Source organism: Lichenostomus cassidix, chromosome 7 (genome assembly GCF_008360975.1).
Source record: "Lichenostomus cassidix isolate B80296 chromosome 7, HeHo_3.0, whole genome shotgun sequence".
Lineage (NCBI taxonomy): Eukaryota > Metazoa > Chordata > Aves > Passeriformes > Meliphagidae > Lichenostomus > Lichenostomus cassidix.
Genome location: NC_139488.1, coordinates 22,134,478 through 22,155,315, shown reverse-complemented (window position 1 = coordinate 22,155,315; position 20,838 = coordinate 22,134,478). Strand labels below are relative to the sequence as shown.

Sequence of the window (20,838 nt, the reverse complement as noted above, 5' to 3'; positions counted from 1 at the left end):
AGTCCCCCCATGTGGCCTCATGTGCAGGCGCTCAGCCACTGGTGAGAGGCTCCAGCAAGGAACCTTGGGGACCTGCAGAGATGTTGGCAAAGGGGCAGCACCAGCCATTCCTATCTCGGCCTTTGTTCTCTACCTTGTCTAGTCTGAGAAGAAAGCAGTCTCTAAGCCCTACTGCCTAGCTTCCCAAGCCATGCTGCTTCCCCACTCCCTGCCCTACCATCCCAGTGTCTCTCCCAGCATGTCCTCTCTTCCACTGCTCCCTGGTTGTGAAGCCATAGTCCTCCCCTCTTCATGGCTTCTAGAAGGCAGCTGGGGATGGGGCTTGTGCTATGGGTACCACTCACATGGGCACAGCTTGATTCCAACCCAGCTGGCTGCACTCTAGCCTTGGGTAATCCTGCAAGGGGATGAGCCTCCAACGCCCATTTGCCCTTGCTGGGTGGACGGGCAGGAGCAGAGTACAACAGGGGAGGAGAGCCAGGAGAGGAGGCAGGAGAGGACTTACCTCTTTGGCCACGCAGGAGGGGATCATGCTGTGGGGATGGTGCTGAAATATATCCCCAGTCCAGGTTGATAATGGAGTTGAAGATGCTCAGAGAAAGGAGGGGTCTGTGTTCCCCTTGGTATGGGGGACAGGGCCCTGCTGGGAGCCAAGAGACAGTCCTGCTTCCGTGCCATGACTGTCCAGCACACAGGGGGCACAGGGCTCCAGCTGGTCCTACACTCGCACAGATCAGTTTGCCTAATACTTCAGGGTCTGTGCTTATGGGATGACCTACCTGGCAGATCCCCCATGCCTTCATGTCCCTTGCCACCACAGCACCTGAGAGGTGCATGCAGGGACTTCACCCCCAGCTCTGCAGACCCAAGAACCAGGGCTTACCATTGCCTGGCTCCATGGAAACTCCTCGCCACAGGACCAGTCCCTTTCTGCCCATGGTCATTGCTGGGCCAAGCATCCCCCGGAGGGCCAAGCATCCCTGTGGACACAGCTGGGGTCTGTCTGGTGGCTATGTGGCTGGTGCACCTGTGGTGGCAACAGCGCTTGGGTCACCTGCCCAGCCTGCTCCCACCATGCCTTTCTGAGCTGGGGGTGCAGGGCTGGCACGTGCATGCTGCATCCCATGGGCAGGGAGAAACAGGAGGCTGGGGCTGTGCGTGCTCCTTGCCGGAGGCAGCCTATCATGCTGTATTGACCCACACAGAGGCAGAAACATGTGTGCCATGCACAGATCGATGGGAAGATTGAAGATGCGTGTGCGCTTGCCGGACGACTGGGGAAAGCTTTGCCGTTGGCATTGGCAGCACAGTGAAGGTCACACTGACCTGCGGCGCAGTCCCCGAGGAGAGGCGAGGCCTCCTGTCGCGCTCATGGGCGGCTGTCTCATCACTTGTCCTCCGGAGACCCCGGATTCCCTGCCAGGCACGCACCTTCTCAGCAGAGCCATGTCTGCTGGGGGGAGTACCCAGTGCTGGGCTTGTTCTGGGGACAGGGAGCTGGTGCTTCCCCCACCACTGTGCCACAAGGCAGTGTCACAGAGGATTGCTTGACTTGTGAGTGAGTGGGTTGGTTCAGCCTTTTAAGCTGTGTAAACCTTCCATCACCAGCTGCTAAAACCAAGGCAGGAAGCTGGGAGAGATCAAAACTTGCTGGCAGAGGTGCTGTGTGTTGGGAGCAGCCAGACCTGGGTGCCGTGTAGTTGGTGCCTCAAGGTGAGCCCATCACCTCACGACTGAGCCACGCAGGCAGAGCCCCACAGCGGCGGGCAGGATGGGGCAGGAGGATACCCTGCTTCTCACGCTGCCTGCAGGGCAGCGCTGCCTCAGGGGCTGGGTGCTGCCTGGGGCTGTGCTCAGGATGTACGGGAGCGTGCCCCGGAGGAAGCAGACCCCAGGAGGAGTAAGGGCGCAGCAGGGCAGGACAGGGTGAGAGTTACCCCGGCTCAGCCCTTCTAGCAGAGTTGGTCACTGCCTGTGGTGCCCCCCACTTCTTGTGCGCTGCCCTGGAACAATGAGGGGCAGTGATGGAGGGAGAGAGGGAGGGGGGGCAGAAATGAAGCCGGAGGAGCCCATCCCGGATGCACAGCGAGCGCAGTGGAGAGGGGGCGGAGGACACGGGGCGCGGGTGGCGATACTGCCGCCCTCCTGGCTCCGGGGCACCGAAGAGCACGGCAGGGGCGGGGAGGAGGGGCACGGGAAGGTGCACCCCCGGCGCCCCGTGTCCAGCCCCGCGCCGGCGGCGTCTCACCGGCCGAATCCCGCCGGGACAGCCGGGGCTGGGACCGGGACGGCCGTGACTCGGCGCTGGCCGCCGTGGGTCGCGGCGGGCCGCGGCAGGGAGGCGGTTAACGGCCAGGGAGCCGCCGAGGCAGGAGGAGTCCGCAGGCGGGCGAGCAGGAGGGGGCCGCCGGGTGAGCTGCCCGCAGGCTGCCCGCCCCCGCCGAGCAGCGCCGCGCTCTGCCCCGGGGCGCGCGGGCCGGCGGGGCACGGCGGGGCCAGGCGGAGAGCGCGGCGGCAGCGGCGACGGCGGGGGGCAGGCTTCGTGCCCCGCCCGCCACGGCACGGCTCGGCACGGCTCGGCATCGCACGGCGCGGCGCGGCGCGAACGACTCGGCATCGCACGGCGCGGCACGGCTCGGTTCCGTTCGGCACGGCTCGGCTCCGGCAGCTCCCGAGCCATTCAAACAAGTGGCTCCGGCAGCACTTCGGGGCCGGGGCTGGGGAGCGGGCGCAGCGTGGCTCCCTGCCCCGGAGGCGCCGGGCCCTTCACACTGCCTCTTTTCTCTGACGCTCGCTCTTTATTTGACGATGAAATAATGTTGACATGTCTTGAATTATTAAGTATTCCCTGGATTTTATTAGCACATGATGCCTAAATGCTGCCTGTATCTGCTGGGGTCTTAACCAGAGAGGAGCGAGGGAGAGAGGCAGAGAGACAGAGCGAGGGAGAGGAGAGAGAGGGGTTTTTGACAGCTGTATTTGTGCTGATAAGCGAAGGCACAAGGAGACGATCGACTAGTGAGACAAGAGGGAAGCGGCGGCTCGGAGCTGCTGAGAGGGGCTGCGCTTCCCTCCCGAGACGGCTCGGCCCTCCCGGTGCCGTGCTGGGGCTTGGGGGGGACCCGACCCCCCTCCCAGCGCCTGGCCGGGCTCTCGGCCGGTGCCTGTGCCAGGGGGCAGCTCGCTGGCTGGGCACACCAGCTGCACGGGGCAGATGCCGATTGAGATCGTGTGTAAAATCAAATTTGCTGAGGAGGATGAGAAGCAGAAGGAAAAAGAAGAAGGGGACAAGGAGAGCCTGATCGAGGAGCCTGCCCGGCCCCGCTCCCGGGATCTGGCCACCTTTGCCAGCACCAGCACGCTGCACGGCTTGGGACACATCTGCCGGTCGGGACGGCTGGGCGTGCGCCAGACCCTCTGGGCATTTGCCTTCCTGGCCTCGCTCGCCTTCTTCCTCTACCAAGCGGCCAAGTCAGCGCTGCTCTACCTGGAGCACCCCCACGTCATGGCCCTGGACGAGGAGGCCATCCGCGAGATGGTCTTCCCCGCCATCACCATCTGCAACATCAACCGCTACCGCCACTCGGCACTCACTGACGCTGACATCTTCCACTTGGCCAACATGACCGGGCTGCCCCCCAAGGACCGGGACGGTCACAAGGCCACGGACCTGCTCTACCCTGACCCTGACATGGCTGACATTGTCAACCGCACCGGCCACCAGCTCGACGACATGCTCAAGAGCTGCAACTTCAGCGGCGAGAACTGCTCATCCCGTGATTTCACTGTGGTGAGTGCACACCTGGCTCAGCTTCCCTGGGGGCCCTTACCGGAACGGGGGGCACCCACCCGTCCGCGCCGTACCGGAGCAGGGCTCCCTGGCTCACTCCGGCTGCTGAAGTTTGCATCTCTGTTTGAGTTTCCCTCCAAGTTTCACATGGAGAGAGGGAGAGGATCCTCCGTGGGAGCTCTCAGCAGGGCTCTGCTCTGCAGGACTGGGCTGTCGGCAGGTCTGTGCCTGAGGGGCTCACGGGCAGAGGCTGCGGTGGGTGAGCAGCGGGGCTCGGCGGTCCCCAGGGTGGGTGTGCAGCGGGCAGGGGGAAAGCTATGGCATAGAGTCCTGCTCCAGCCTGCTCTTCCACCGGATCCAAGTGCCCTGAGGCAGGGTGCTTTGCACAGCGAGAGGGGCTGGAGCAGGGGGGGCAGGCAGAGACCTCTTTGCACATAGGGGAACCTTCCTGCGTTTGGGGGATTAGCACCGGGATGTTGTGTAAATGTGGAGGCTGCCGGCATTGCACACGCACGTGTGCACATGCCGAGCACAAATGCCCAGCGGCTCCGCTCTGGAGGCACGGCTACAGCCAGGCGAGCGGGGGGCTGCCCGGGGCTGCCCACTCACTGCCCGGGACTGGCAGCAGGGCCTCTTCCCAGCAGCGCCCAGTCTGCCCAGGCAGCGAGCCGCTGGCCGACCGCCGCCAGTGTGCAGCTCTCACCAATATTGAGCCTGGAATCACAAATCCCCGCTGTGGTTTGGGAAAATAAATGTGCTGAACGGGCGGAATACCTGATGGGACCCTTTTCAGACCTTAATGACTCTGGAAATGAGCCGCCTCTCTCCTACGGCTGCCAGGGGCTACTGCTCTGCTGGCTCCTGCCTTCTCAGGAGCTCTGCTGCCAGCCGGACCCTGCTCCGCGCCGGGGAGTGGGGTGCGATGCCATGGGCTGTGCAGGATACTGGGGAAGAGAGGAGGCTCCGTGGGGCTGGAAATGGCTGATGCAGCATGTTCCGTTTCACTTCGTGCCCGTCGGTACAACGTCTGCTCAATGTGCAGAGTGATGCTGTCCCTGGGAAAGAGACGTTTGGGGGGGCTGCCCTGTGCGCGGGGGGGGGGTGGTGGCATGGGGCACTGCAGTGGAGTGAGGAGGAGCGGAGCACAGTGAGGGGGGCCGCCCCACTCCTCCTGGGGATTTGCTGGGCTCTGTGCCTGCTCTATGCCAGCTGCTTGAGTTTGCTGGGGAGCAGTGTTGTTCAGCAGGGTTTGGAGGAGGAAGCTCTGGTGCTGGACGGTCCTGCACGTGGCTTGGCCATGCTGCCTTCAGCCCTGGGATACTCCTGGAGGATCCTGCACAGCTTTGGTTTGCGGGGGAGGCAGCGAGCCCAGCCTTGTGCTGGGCAGCAGCGCAGCATGGCAATGGGATTTGGTGTGCGCTGAGCCGCACCGTGAGGCTGGCGGGGCAGAGCTCATGTGGATGGGGTGATACAAGCTTCCCACAGTGGGGAAGAGTGGACAGAGTGTGTGGCATGCGCTGTGCTGCATGGCAGTGAAGGGTGACCACCAGGACAGTCCCTGGGACCTGGTTTCTCAGCAGGTTGCCTTGCAGGACCAGCTGGCCTGCCTACCTCATCTGCTTATGAGTATGCCCTGGGGATGCCCAGGCGGCCGGGCTGTGGTGTGCCAGCACCCTGCACTGGAACAGGTATTTCAGGCATGAGAATGGTTAGTGCCAGCTGACCTGTGGGCTTATGGCCAAAGTGGAGTATAGGGCTCCTAAAGCTTCCACCCATCCTGTCCACAGCTCAGCCTTCCTGGCCTTTGAGGCATCAGGGGCTGTCAGCAGAAAGGAGTGTACCTGTCACCTCTCACTTGCCTGGAGCAAAGGGGTGAATTTGGGACAGGAGAGGCTGCAGAGCATGGGTGTAGGGGAAGATGGGTGAAGATGTGATACATCTCTCTGCCACATAACATGTCCCAAAGCCTTGCCAGGCAGTAGTGGGACCTGTCAAGGCATCACGCCAGTTGCAGCTGGAGCCTTCTACTCCCATTCCCTGAGCCAAATCGGTCCCTTGTGCCTCCTGGGGATGACTGAAACACAGCACAGGCTTCTTGGCAGGCGGGTTGAGTCCCAGCTGTGGTGTGTGGGCTTGGGCGCTCCTCTGCTTCGTAGCTGTGGCCCCAGTGAAGGGGCACCCAGGCTGCTCATGCAGCAGGGAGCTCCAAGCTTTGTTGGTCCCATTTCTGGGTCCCCATGTGAACCTCCATGTTCAGAAAGCTTTTGTACCCCTGCTGCTGTGGGCGAGTGCGTGAGTCACAGCATGTCCTAGCAGTGATGGAGGGCTCCCAGACTGCAGCACATGCCAGTAGGGCAAACGGCCTGGGGTCCCAGGGCACCCAGTCCCCAGCAGGCAGCCTCTGTAGCAGAGGTTGTCCCCCAGCAATACTGGAGAAGGGAAGGAGCTTTTCCTTCAGCCGTGCTTGTGGGAGTGCTAGTCTTTCCTTTCCTCTGGGCATGAAGTGGACTTTGTCCAGAGGCTGGAAGTTTTTCAGCACGAGAGGGGCCAAGCTGTGGGGCTGCTGCTGACTGGCTGTCCAGGAGCAGGAGCAGAGCCAAGGCTGGAGCATGTCCCCTCGCACTGCTGCTTGCAGCCCATGCTCACACAATAAATAACTCGTGCGGATCCTTTAAGTAAGAGCCGTGAGTGCTAAATGATCTTCCCCTATTCAACGTCACAAATCCACATTCTTTATGGGACAGCAAATTAAGAAACTATCGGGAAAAAAAAAATCCCCAGCGTAAGCATCTTCCATGTAATAAAGCCCGGCTGGGCTGTAAATCTCCCCAGCGGCAGGGACAACCCTGAGCTGCAACGAGGCTCCCTGCAGCCCCACTGACAAATGTGCCCCCTGTGCTGGCTGCTAGAGGGTTGTGCTGGAGCCCCGGCAAAGCCTCTTCTGACCCCACTGAGCTGCACTGTGCTCCAAACCCCCCCAGTCTCTGCTGTGCCCGGGGGCACTGCCCAGTGCCCGCTGGCACACTGCCCGATGGATGCCTTGGTGAGGGTGCCGGGCACGGAGCACTCCTGGCTGGGCGAGTGCAGCTGCAGAGCTGAGGGTGCAAAGAGTGCGGTGCTGGTGCAGGAAATCAATGGCACTCTTTACATGCCATTAAGCGGGAGGTTGGGAAGTGTCCCCATGGGGCTGGGGCTGAGCTGCCGCGGGTGGTTCACACCCAGCCTCACCTCCCTGCCTGGCACCCCGGTACAGCCACAACCCAAGGCCAGTTCAGGCCATGTCAGGTGGCACTGAGGGAAGAGGGAGCCTTCCCGACAGTGCTTTGGGGGTGGGGGGAACAGACAGATGGGGTGTGCAGGGGTTTGGGGGTTGTGGGAGGAAGTGCATGGAGGGGGCTCCCTCCATTGGCAGCAGCATCCCGCCTGTTCGCCGGCAGCGGCTGCAGTGGGAGGCTCCGCTCGCGGCCGGGCAGGAGCCCAGTGCCTTTCTCAAAACCTCGTTCGTTGTCAAAAGCCTTTTGTTTGTGATGTGTGGCTGCCGAAGCCAGTTGTGCCGGGGCTGGAGGCTGGGGGGAGCAGGGAGGTTGCTGAGAGTTGGCAGTGCCTCTCGGAGCTGGCACTGGCCCTGGCTCTCCAAGCTAGGCCTCCTGCCTGCCTGGGATGCGGGCAGTATGAGAGGTCTCCCCAGTGCCCCATGCAGATCCCAGAGGGGGAAGCCCTGTGCTGAGATGGGGAACTTCCTCACCTGCATTCCATGTGCACCCAAGAGATCCTGGTTCAGGGGGAGGGTGGGGGCAGCAGGCTGTCACCTCTCCCTCCTCCCAGCAAGGCTCTCCCACTGTTCCTGACATGGGGACTCTCTCTGACCTTTCCACCAGAATCGTACTTAATAAATGTCACATTTTCAGCCTATTTTTACTGGGTAAAAGAGCTGGACTGGTTGTTGTTCACCTGCCCTGCCCTGCCCTGCCTGGTGCCTGCTCAGCCCCCGGCATTCAAACACTTCATTTTCCCTGTACTCCTGTGCAGGGCTGGGCGAGCTGGAGACCCCCCCAGATGCCCAGTGGGCTCCAGGTACTGCAGGACCTGCCCTGGCTGGGGCACGGAGCGACTCTTGGGCCAGGGAGTGCCGTACAGGTCCCAGCATGGCATCATCCCCTTTGGAGGGTAGCATGGCTGTGACTGTGGTGGGTGTCCTGCCATGCCTGGCAGGGACTGGCTGGGCTGGGGCTGGTGGTGTCAGTGTCCAGGAGAGCCTGGAGCATCCCTCACTGATCATGACTGAGAGCTGCTCAGCTGAGCCCATCTGTGCCCATCTGGGTCACAGAACTCCACTCACTGCATCCACATCCTGCAGTCCCAGCCCAGCGCCTGAGCCAGCTACCCAGGGGCTCCCAGCCCATCTGGAGCCCTCCATCCTCACAGTCTGGCCACCGTGCTTGTGCATTTCCAGGCCTGTGTCCTGGGTGGTGCAGACATGTTGCAGGTTGGCTGTGCTCCTGTGCGGAGCAGCGGTAGCGGCATCTCCGGCGCTGTTACACATGAGCCGCCTGGGCACGGCTCGAGGCGCTGTTTGTGCCAGAAAACGGGGGACTTTAATGCAATTCGTTGCCATTTAATTTTACACAATTCCTGCTGCTTAATCCGCTGAGAAATGCTAATTTATACAATTCACGTCTAAAAATAAATGTCAGTCCAGCAGCTCCCAGCAGCGGGTAGCTGCTCCCACCAGCCCCAGCCGAAGCCTTCTGCAGGGACCCCAGTCCAGAGCCCACCTTGCTCCCTGCCAGCCAGGCTGCTACTCCTTGTCCCAAGTGCTCGGGCTGTGGCAGCTTTTGTGTGGATATGGGAATAATGGGGATTTTGGACACTGTGGGAGAGCAAGGGGTTGGCTGCACCTAGGGGTGTCACTGCAAAGCCTTTCATGACAGTGGGGTAGAGTGACAAGTGGACAAGCATCTTGGCAATCTGACTCTTTCAGATGGCTGGGGAGACGTTATTGGTGGGGGGTCATGAGGTATCTTTGAGTCCACTGGTCCCTCATGGATTCCCCCAATAAAGCTGGGCTCAGCCCCATGTGCAGCTGCACCCTGGGCTGTGGCTGGGAGTGCATGGAGTTAGAGGGGTGCTCTGGTGCAAAGGGCTGGCGCGTGGCCCCATGGGCTGCACATGAGGAGTCCAGCCATAGGTCAGGACAGGTTCCACCTTGTTGACAGGTATTAATTGGTCAAAAACTGCCATTAATAAATGTGGGATGGGAGGGAAGCATGCACCCCTCCTGCCTGGGGAGTGGGGATGCATTATAAGGTCCCTGAGGAGGCTGGGGACAATGAGAGGGCTGGATCATGGGGAGAAGGGGATCCATGGCTGAGAAGAACCTATACTGAGCTCCCAGACCCCTGCCTCCTGCCCTTGAGTATCTCCATACCCTGCTTCCCTCCTCCCCAATGCCACTGTCCCAACTGTCTCGCCCCCGTTGCCTCCCCTTCCCCACCCCTTTGCTGAGCAGACCCCCATGCCACTTCCATCCAAGTGGGGTGGCACTGACACCAGCAGCAACACTGGGAAGAGGGTGCCAGGGCAGTGGGGTGGGCATCAAGGGCCATGGCCGTGGGTGCCAGCTCCCTGCAGGAGGGGGGCGAGGCGGGGGAGCAGGGGGGTGCGGAGGCGACGCAGCGGGGGAGCAGAGATGCTGGAGGAGCCGACGGCTTTCCCACCGTCTCCCTGATTGAGATCGGATCACCGTGAGCATAAAAAAGCTCTCTTCATAATTATATTTAATGAATTGACTTTAAAAGCTCTTATGCTCTTATCTGGGTAATTTAATATCACACACTTAATAAGCCTGTCTCCGATACGGGGGGAGCCAGCGGCCAGGACGCCCGCGCCTGGTGTGTCTCCCCAGGGATGTGGGACGTGCTGTGAGGCTGGGCCCACGTGCCAGGCTGAGTGGAGGGGGACACTGCTGCCCCCTGGGGCAGGGGACCCGTGGGGTGACTCTGGGGCAGTGCCCCTCCAGCACTGCTGGCTGCTGAGGGGGCTGGGCACCTCGGGTGGCTGTGGGCGGGGTGGGGACAGGACAGCCCATTCCAATAGAGGATTGGCTATAGGAGCTGGTGCTTGCTGATGCCTGGGGCCACAGGGCTGTGAGACCACGGGGCGATGGGAACACACGGCTGTGGGGCTGACAGGGTGCAGGGGGACAGATGGGGCGGGGGCTGTTCATGGGGTGCAGCATGGCTGGCTGGGCATGGGGCTGAGCAGGGCTGGCTGGGGTGCAGGTGCCCTGTGCCAGCGGCATGGTTGGGTGCCACGTTGCCCCATGTCTGGAAGGGCATTTCTATGACCCTGTCCTTCGTGCCAGCGTCAGCTGTGGTATGCGTTCCATCGAGAGCACTGGGGACAGCCAGCATGGGTCAGAGTGCACCACAGGTTCCGGTGCCATGATGCTGTTGGATCCCTGTCTCCTTCTGGCTCCAGCCACGTGGGGTAGCTAGCTTGGGATGTCATGGAGGTAAATGAAGGCTTGTCAGCACAGTCCGTGCAGCTCTGTCCCACCCCCTACCTGGCTCCTGGAGTCCCAGATGGGGTGTGGGCTGCCTCCTGCAGGCCAGCATTGCTGCAGCCCCAGTAGGAGTCCCTGCTTCCCCCCCTCGCCACCTCCCCACGACCCATCACTGCGTGCAGGCGGGTGCCTGCGGCAAGCCGGAGGGAAGGCTCTGCCATATGGAGCCAGGGGCCCTGGGGACTGCAGGAGCCTGTGTGAGGGCTGAGGCTGGGACCTGTGTCCTGTGGCCATGGGGGCAGCCCCCAGAATCCTCCACACCAGACACTCACTGGGCATTGGGGTGGAAAGCCACTGTCCAGGCTCGTGTTCCCTGCATGTCAGAATTAAAGCTGCTGTGAGCTGGCCTGTCCCCCCAGCCTGACATCATGTCCCCAGTCACCCTGCACCCCCGGGTCCCTGATTGCCAAGTGACAGAGGACAGAGCAGCATCTCCCAGCATCCATGACTGCAGTGCCCCAGGCCGGGTGTCAGGGACAGGGTCACAAGGGCAGGGTGAGTGATGCTGGCTCTTGGCCAGCCATTCCCAAGCTCCGGGGTGCCTGGCAGTGCCGGCTGCCATCCTGGCACTTGGTGCCAAGGCTGGGCGGGCTGGAGGGAGGCACGTGCCAGAGTTGTGGGGCAGGGAAACAAGGGCACAGCTGCCACCTGGCCCTGCAGAGGCACTGAGGGACAGCCCCAGGCAGAGGGGGGATCCCAGCTCCCCACTGGGGCATGGGGCAGCCGTGCCGGATCTCCCTCCATGAGGGAGCGTCTGGAGAAGGAGGTTTACGGAGCTGCACTAAGTGACGCAAATGGTTTGAAGCCCATAAAGAGAGACGGTTTTATGTAAGACGACTATATAAAGCTCTGCTGTTCTGCCATTGATGAGATATAGGCCTTTATTTATAGAAGGCAATGTTTGCGGTGCGAGTGCTGAAAGCCAGCCAGGGACCCGCAGATAGGGCGTAGAGTCATTTGACATGCAGCTGCCGTCGACACTGTTCACACATTAAAGAAAAAAATTAACAAGTTTGCAGCCAGTCAGGTGGAAAAAACAATAATTGTCGAAAAACGTATTTCCCCCTTTTTCCAATAACAAATAACTGGAACGCTGTTGGGGAGGCTTGAGCTTGCTTTCCCTCTGGGAAAGAATGGGCTGAGGCTCCAGCCAGGCTAGAGGATGGAGTGGGCAGGGGGAGGCAGACAGGGTGGGATGAGAGCCCAGACAGGGGATGCTGCCATAGGGTGGATGTCCCTGCGTAGGCATTTGTACATCCACGACTGGAATAACAAGGCCTGCAGGCAGGAATGAAGGCACTGACAGCTCAACATGGCCATGTGTGTGCTGGAGAATGAGGAAGGGGGACAAACATCAGGAGCTGAAGGTCCTCACCACATGAGGGGCTGTGGACCAAGCCCTGCTGGATCTTCCTGCCTGGCCCAACATTGTCTATCTCCGCCTGCACACATGAATGCTCTGAGGTTATTTCTTAGCCAGATGTGGCTAGGTTTTTACTGGAGAGCAAGCAGCCAGTCCCTGTGGTCAGAGCGCCCTGCCAAATTCTGTTTCATGCACGAAAGGAGGAAAAACTTCTCATGATTAATTGTGCAATAGGGGAAAACATGCATCTCTAACCTGCTCCTTGCCAGTCGCTGGCCTTTTCTCCCAGGCACTGCCCCATCAGGCAGCCAGGGAGGGTGTGAGGACAGAAGGGTGCTGCCACCTCTGCCATGTCCTGCCCTATCCTGACTCTGCTGTGACCATGAAGCTTCCCTGTAGCTCCTCGCATTGTTCTATGTATGGCTGTCCCCTGCTCATGCTGCAAAGCATTCCCTCATGCCCCAGTGTGCTGCGCCAGGCACAGGCAGGGCTCTGCCAGCCCCATCACCCACCACCCCACCATTGTACCAACTGCAGGCAGGAGATAATGGTGGCAAATAGTACTGTGCTGCTGGGCTTGGGTAGGGGAACTGCACCTGCACCCTGACCCAGTGGGACTCAGGGCTCCTGCATGTGCCTGCTCTGTCCTCAGGAGATGGCTGCATGGCTGCTCCTCCCCTGCCATCCTTGTGAAACCCCTCTGCAGAAGCCTTCCAGATCACTGGGCCCATCTCTAGGCTCTCAGACAGAACCCCAAGCACACTCTGCACACGATGAGCATCGGCTGAGCTCAGCTGGGCTCAACAGGTTTTCTTCCAGCAGAACAAAAGGTTCTCACCTGATCGCAGCTTGGGGAAGGCAAGGAAAGCGTTCCGTTCCCTTCCCTTGCCTTCCCCAAGGAACAGAAGGAACAGGGGGACAGGAAAGCCAAAGGCTGGAAGGACCTGTGTCCCAGTGGCACAGGGGTTGGGGACCCCTCTCTGTGTGGGCTGTCTCCTGCCCACAATGGCTGGGCAGGCAGATAGCAGGGGCTGGGGGACACACTGGTCACTACCAGCTACCAGCTCTGGGATGTGCAGGGCAGGAAGAGAGAGGAAGCACAGTCTTGTCAGAGTAGAGCCTCTGATTAATCACTAACTGCCGGCCCTCCAGCCAGCAGCTCATTAGCAGTTTAATTCCCGGTGCCCGGCGTGCAGGAGGGCTGCACAGCTCTGATTGAGCTGGATGCACTCATCTGGGCAGCTGCAATCAGGTGGTGGCCCCCCACTCTGGTCACAGTCACAATCAGTGGCCACATCCCCCATGCCTGGGATGGGCTGGACAGCAGGTGCCACAGGTACCACAGGTGATGCAGGTGCTGCAGATGCTGTGGGTGCTGTGGTCAGGCATGGGTGAGGCATCACTGGCAGTGGCTGCAGAGGGCTTGTGGACAGGGCTAGGGACTGGAGATGTGCCTGTGTCTCCCCCTGCATCCATCGGTAGTCCAGCTGTGCCTGGAGTGTGGTGGTCCCCGTGGTGTCATGGTGCTGGGAGCGGCTGTCAGTGGTGTCAGCAGGCGTGGAGAGGCACTGCACTCAGCTGCACGAGGATGTGTCACCAATCTGTCATCTCTGGGGTCAGTGACACTCTGCACATTCCCTGTTCTGTCCCTCTACCACCTGCACCTGCACCCAAAGGGAGGGCTGTGGTCTCTGCCTGCATCCTGGTGTTCCAGCCACCACTCCAGGTTTTTTTCTGCCCTGGCTCTTCTTCCTCCCAGACCCCTTCAGTGATGGGATGGAATTCTCCTAGGCCATGGGAGCAGGACAGGGGCAGGAGGGAATTGGGTGTGCCAGGAGAGAGGCACTGTCTGTGGATGCTGCCTTTCTCCCATGGACCTCGTACTCCATCTGGACATGAAGAAGTGGGCACTGCCGTGCCTCCCAGCTGCCTGGGGCTGTTTGCAGCTCAGCCTTATCCCTTTGCCCTCCAAAACCTGCTGTGTCCTTCACTCCCAGGCTGCCGTCTCCTCAATTTCTTCACAGCCCAAGGAGGGAGGGAGAGACCACAGCAGAGAAAAGCATCTCCATCTGTCTTCAATGCTCCAGTGGCTGAAGCAGGGCAGGGAAAGGACCCGTGGGTGTCTCCACTGTGGTGGGGAAAGAAGGGCTAGCATGCCTGTGGGGGCAAGTCAGGGGCCATGCTGGGGCTGTGACTCCTGAAGAGGAGGCAGGGTTGGCCCAGCATCTGATGCTGCTGCCCCTGGGAAAGGCATGGAGCAGCCCGCCTTCCCGAGCAGCATGGGACTGAGGGCACTATGCAAATCCAGCTGAGATTGATGCAAGTATTAATTATGTCCCATCAGCTCAGCTCTTGCCCAGCAAGGCAGGGCACCGGGTGCTGCAGCTGCTTGCTCAGGAAAGATGGATTTGCACTGGCAGTGTGTCCCCTATGCCTGTCCCTCTGTCCACAGCCTCCTCCCACCACCCTGCTGTGACTGTGGTGTGCCGTGCCAGGTCAGCCTGGCTCTCCCAGCCCCATGGCACTGCCTGGCTCAGAGACAAAGCCATCACTGAGCAGGGAGGTGAACAGTCTGAGGCAGGAGCAATGCGAGCACTGTCAAGGAGTCTAGCATGCCTGCCTCTGAGGTCCTGATAATCAGAGAGTGTCTGCAATTACATGTGCTAATTATGGGCAGGGGTTCACAGTAACTTCTGCCCTGCTGGCATGACACTGGTCACACCAAGATGCATTTATTCTGCATGAAGACAGGAGTGAATAACAAGGACTGTTCACTTGGCTCTCCCAGCCCAGGAAATGGTGCATCACAGGCAGGCCTCCTGACCAGCCTCTTCCCACCCCATCCCACCCCACTCCACCTCATCCTCATTCCCATCCAATCCCTATCCTATCCTATCCTATCCTATCCTATCCTATCCTATCCTATCCTATCCTATCCTACCTTCATCCCCATCCCATTGCACCCCATCCCACCCCATTCCATCCTATACTGGACATGGTACAGCATGTACGGTGCCATACTTGGAGCCCTGCTTGTGGGGCCGTGACAGCTGCTCTGTCCCCAAGCACCTGGCTGATCACATCTCAGTGGAGTTGCTTTTCAGAGGGAGTTTTTCAGGCTCTGACCCCCCTGTGCTGCTGCTGCTGCTCTGACATCCTGTTTCCTTATCGCCTGACATGACCTTAATTAGCTCCCTGTGCTGATAATGTTCTGGGCTTCTCCTCCAGGAGCTGTATCTCAGCATTGTGTCCTGCCTCATCCTCTTAGGGACCACTGCAGAGACTGCACAGGCAGCCTGGAGCAAGGGGGACAAAGGGAACCATGGTGCAGGCAGGGCAGGACAGTGAAACTGGGGCCACTGGTATGTCATGGAGTGGATGGGGCAGTGCTGGAGCCAGGGGTTGGTGCTGCATTGAGGGTTTCAGAGAGATGCTGACCTGGTGGAGATGGCTGTCATGGTGCAGAGGTAGGCGTGCTGGCAGGAGGGGGGTTGTTTTGATGCCTAGGGCAGGGTGGCAGAGGCAGTGGTGCCCAAGGCAGCAGCATCCATCCCAGGCTCCAGAGGTGCTGTGCAGCAGTGTGGAGGGATCCTGACTCTCCTCGCACTGCTGCAGGGGTTTGGGGGACTGAGCTGGCAGGGCCCCCCACCCTCAGGAGCTGCCTGACTGCCTGGCTGCCCCTCTGCTGCCAGCCCTAGTGGATTGAAATGCCGGCACTGATGACTTGTAGCCACTTTATCTCCTCTGCTTGGCAAATATTGGCAAAGAGGAGATGTTTCAATAGTGAGGTTTGTCGATGGGAATCTCGGTGTGTGATACCACCAGCTCTATGTCATGCAGCAGCCCAGCTGCATCTGGGGCAGCTGCTAACCAGGACTGAGCCTGGCATGGGCACAGTCTGGGGCCCATGGGGCTGCTCGCAGCACCTTTTCCCCACAGACTGGTTCCTAGCAGGGTGCTGTTCTGAGTTTACCTGTGTTGCAGTTCATATCCCATCCTCTGGCACAGGCAGCTTGTGCTCTGGAGCAGGTTCCCTGACTGGGGCTCCTGTTACCTGCAGGTAGATTTGACCTGGCAGCAGCCGGGCCAGTGCAATGAGCCCTGCAAAAAAGCAAATATTGCAAAATGCTCTAAGGCAGTCTCCTCCCAGCTTGAAGCCACACAACCCTCATCCTCACAGCTCCGACTTCCCACAGCTCCTAGTCCCCAAAACTTTAGTGCTGCCTGCCTCAGGTGCGCAGCTCCCATCCCTTGTCTCAGATGCTCAGCTGCCATCCCCAAGGCCCACAGCCCAGGCAGCAGTTAGGATGAAGCACCAGCTGCACCTGGGGCATGAGTGGGCAGTGTGCATTTTGTCCCCTCTGCTCATGCTGCCTGCAGACACAATGGGAATTGTATTTTCCTGAAGCTGGGCATGCAGTGGACACCACAGGAATCACGGAAAGTGTGTGCAGCTACACCTGCTCACAGCACGTGATGTATGGAACACTGGGGGCAGCATACAGCCCTGAGAACGAGGCATTGGTTCCAAACAGGGGCAAGGGGAAATGGTCTGAAGAGAGGAGATGGGAGCTACCAGCGCTGCTCCCCTTTGCCCCAGCCCATCACCTCCTACATGGCGAGCAGAGGATGGGGATACAGACATAGAAGAATATGGGCTGCAGTATTGTCCCCGCCCGCCAGCGCCTGCACCTCTTCCCCTTCCCGGCAGCCCCAAGGAGGGGGTCCCTGTCAGTGCCAGGGCGCAGGGGCTCTCTCAATCAGCCCCTCCGCCCGGGAGCACCCAGGCTGGGAAAGCCAACCCCTATCATGTTTGTTCCATTGATTTAGCGCCGCGGAGAGGGTTTAATCAGCCTTTAGCCTGCACGCTCCAGCATTAAGAACAAATCCATTAGCCACGAGATAACCACAAAGGGTTGCGCTGAGGCTGGATGAGGTCCCAGCGCCTTCAAGATGCAAATTGGCAATCAAAGATCAAAGCCACGCAGCTCCCTAATCTCTGCTAAAAGGGCTCAGCTATTAACGAGCCCTTTCCCACTGAGCTGTGATCACCCCACTTCACTCGGGGTCCCTATATGCTGTCGGGTTACACCATCATCCCAACTAGCCTCCTGGCCCCCAGGTCCCCTGAGCTAGCCCTGGGGAGGAGGGTGCATCCAGGGCTCCGGCTGTTTGTTTGCATGTTGTTTCCTTCAGCTCTGACACACTGGAGTCAAATTCGTGCTGTCGGAGAGAGCAGAGCCCACAGCAATGTCAGAGGTCAGCGGCTGGAGGGGAGGAGAAGGGGAAGAGGTGGGAGCCTGGATGGAGCAGTGTGGTGGGAGAGCTGTGCAGGGCTTATGTAGTGACTTTGGAGGCAGGGAGGATGCTGGCAGGCATCTACCCCTCCCACTGCTCAGGGATTTAGCCTGGTTCAGCCCCTGCCTGCTTGCACCAGGTGGCTCAGGGCAATCCCTGCCAGCCCCAGGGAAATCAGTGGTGGGGAGTGTGGTGTGGGGGCAGGCAGCAGGGAGTGGGTGAGGGATCAGCAGAGTGTTTTGGAACCAAGTTCATATTTTGAGGGTATTCCTGCTTGTCCCATGTCACCCTGGAGCATGGGGTGTACAAAGCCCTGGTTCCCATAGCCACTCTGCCAGTTCCCACATGGTGTTGAGTTCAGGCTGCAGGATGCAGTCTTCCCCCCCCTCCCTGCCCAGGCCATCTTGCCTGTGGTGGTTCCACACATGGCTGCCCCAGCAGCCCCACGAGTCCCAGTCACCCCACACTATGCAGGAGAGCCGCGAAGCCGCTGAGCTGTGACAGGAGCTGCAATGCCAGCACCATCAGCAAATCTGTGGCAGCACAGATGTGTGCTCTGCTCAGCATGGTCCAGTTCAGGGACCAGTGTCCCTCTGCATCCTGCCGAAACAGTCGGAAAGTGTGTGAGGCACCCTGCAACAGGTGGGCAGGGAACCCATCAGCCCTGGCAGCGGGGAGCAGAGGGTCATGTCTGGCTGTCCTTTTGTCTGGGGACCCACCCTAGTGGCAACTGCTCAGTGAGGTGCTGCTCATGCCCCTCACAACACCCCCAGGCAGGTAGCACAGCCTTGCAAGAACAGCAGGCAGTGAGGTGCTGGCAGCACCTCAGCCAGGGTGACAATAAATCTTATCAGCGTAAACCCATCCGTAGGCAGGAGGATAACCCCCGTGGCAACCCGGCAAGAGTGGAGGCTTCATCTTCACCGTGTCAAGCTGTGGATTTACAGATAAATGCCACGGCTGGAGGGACCCCTTCCCCTCCTGCTTAACCCTGCCCTGAGGCTGTGGGAGCTCCAAGGCCCGGGCCGATGTGTCCCAGTGACAATGGCCATGGTGTGCCTGGTGGGAGGAGTGGACCTTGTCTGCCACCCGGCAGGGGGACACCTGGATAGGTGGGGATGGAGGGAGTGGCACATGCAGGACAAGGTGGCATTGCCCTACCTGGTGTCCTGGCCCGACTGTATTCTACACGCACCATCCCATGGAGCCCTGCATCCTCCATCAGCCCGTGGGGGCTTGGGCATCGCTCAAGCTGGACCACCGGAGCTCAATGATCGGGAAACGTGTGACTGAGTGTGTGACACTGGTAGTGTGTCCCCGAGGCCGTGTGACAGCGCCAGGTGGGAGCCAGCATGCAGCCTGTGGATGCAGCCTGTGCGCCCATCCCCGCGTGTGTCCCCCCCCTCTGCGGCCGGGCAGCGAGGGGTGCGGTGGTGCCAGGAGCGGGGGTTGCTGAGCGGGGAGGCAGGCGGCATCCCTGCCCCGGGCCCCGCTCCTCGGCTCAGCTCCCCCATCTCCCGGCAGCCGTGGGAGCAGTAATGAGATGGAGCAGCAGAAGGACGGCGAGATAAGGCTGCCTGCGCTGCCCCAGCAGATTAAACGCTGGGATTAAGCAGGCGGTGCCAGCTCTGCTGCCTTTTTATCTCGCTGCTTCTCCCCTCTTATTCTCCCGCAGTCGATAGAGAACGGTCTCCGAGCTGTCAGCAAAGGAAATTGCTTGTTAACCCTTTGGGGACGGGCAGCAGAGCTCCCTTTACGGCCGCTTTCAAAGAGAAGCAGTCCCCGGGGGATGCGCTGCCTGCGGAGCCAAGTGGGGATATGGGGATACCTCCCCGCAGGGCCCCGCATGCGAAGGACGGCGAGGCAGGGCCGAGGGTGTCCAGGATCTGCGGCAAAAAGCAACCAGCGCCCAACCAGCACCATACGGAGGCACTGATGTACTGGGATCCCTGCGGGGTGACAACACTCAAAGAGCAGAGGCTGCCTAAGCTCCACAAAGGAGCCCCGGGGACATTGCATACCCCACTTTCGGGTATCCTTGATGTTCCCTGCTTCCTCCAGCCTGCAAGATGTGTGGGCTCAGTGCTACATCTCTGTGAAACCACAGGGCTGGGGATCCTTCTCCGGTCCTGAGGACAAGTGGCAGGGGCCAGCTGTGTCTGCACAGTGCCGTGCATGGTGCTGGATCTCCTCCAACTGCCAAAGGGAGCCCGCTACCCAAACCCATCATTATTGCTCTGTGTATGTGAGTGTTTTGTTGGGATTGCAGCAGCGAGGCTGAGCTGCAGCCCATCCCAGTGCTTATCCGTAGCGTGCTGTGCTGTGTGCCCGGGAGCGGTGTGCCCGGCGCGGGGGTGTCTGAGGGTGGGAAGCCGGCTGGAGAGCGCCGGAGGGTGCACAGAGTGACAGCAGGATTGCTGCTCAGCACAGTCCAAACCCAAGATAGGGATTGCATTAGCAGCTCGACAAGCTCCTTCTGGCACGTTTGGGGGTGCAGCTTTGGTGCATCTTTCCCGTGGGGACCCTGAGCACCTCCTGAAGCAGGAGGCAGAAACCTTCTGCAGCTACAGCACCCCACTCATGTGCTAAGGGAGAGACCAGGGTAGGTAGGCAGCATGCTCAGCAGCTCAGAGGGGTTTTCTGGCTGCCAACAGGATAAAGTGGACTTCCCCATCCCCATCCCCATCCCCATCCCCATCCCCATCCCCATCCCCTTCCCCCATCCCACTGCTCCTGCCCGCCCTTCCATCTGCACCCTTTCCCTGCAGTGCAGCATGCCTTTGCCACTGGCACTTCATTTCTGCAATTCCCTTGGAGTTGGCTCCTTCACCTGCTCAAGTGTCCCTTTTGGTGGACACTTGAAAATGAAAACAAACCTTATGAAAGCACCAGCTGCCAAGAGATCTGCAGGGAGCAGGTTAGCCCTGGCTGGGGCAGTGGTCCCGGCTGGCTTGGGATGCTGCCCCACAGCTGCTGTGGAATGAGGGGGAGAGCAGTGTGCAAGCCCTGGGTAGTCAGGGCTAAGGAGTTGGATCAGATGCTGTGCTGAGCAGCCGGGCTGTGCAGGCAGGCAAAGCCTGAATCGGTAGAGGAAATCAGAAGCAATTGGCACGTGAAGGCTGGCAGGCTGGAGGCTGCGAGGGTATAGGATTGCTGTTTATAAATACATCAACGGAGTAAACACAAGGGAGGGAAGAGAGCTATTTAAGCTAAGGGACAATGCTGGCATGAGAACAAATGGTAAAAAGTGGCCATGAATAAATTTAGGTTGGAAATGAGTGAGATTCTGGGACAAATTTCCCCCAGGAGCAGCAGGAGTAGAAAGCACAACTATGTGATGGCACTTTCTCTGCTACCAGAGGCTGTCATGTGTGTGCAGTGTGCTGCCATGCCGGTGCAATGAAGTCGAGAGGTGAGGAGCTGGCATCCCCAGCCACTCACCTCTGTGTCACAGCCACCATGGCTCCATGTGGCATGGGCAGTACAGCTGTCTTCAGCCTCTGGCTTGGCCAGTGCAGGATTCCTGGGGCAATGGTTTGCAGGGAGAGGTCCTTCTCTGGCATACGAGTTTGGGCATGCTGTCACAGATGCTGAGCCTGAAATTCGATGGTGCCAATGTCCCCTGCTTAAACAGTCACTGGCATCACTGGGGCAGATGACCTGGGAAGATGTCCTTGCCCATGTGCATGGTGCATCCCTCTGCCTTGCATTGCATCCCTATGCTCCTGACCCACCAGGAGCAGGAAGTCCTGGTCTAGATCCTCCCCATTCCTGGGACACAGGTTACATGCTGTCCCTGATGCAGCAGCCTGGTGGTGACCT

The 20,838-nt window shown here is 59.9% G+C and overlaps 1 protein-coding gene across 1 annotated transcript in view; it reads left to right on the top strand.

Moving 5' to 3' along the window:
- Positions 1 to 2,454: 2,454 nt before the first annotated feature.
- Positions 2,455 to 20,838, top strand: part of ASIC4 (acid sensing ion channel subunit family member 4) — a 28,869-nt gene continuing 10,485 nt past the window's right edge. The window contains exon 1 of the mRNA XM_085066693.1: positions 2,455 to 3,790. Coding sequence (XP_084922819.1) covers positions 3,215 to 3,790 — 576 coding nt within the window. The 5' untranslated portion in view covers positions 2,455 to 3,214. The remainder of the gene's footprint in view (positions 3,791 to 20,838) is intronic.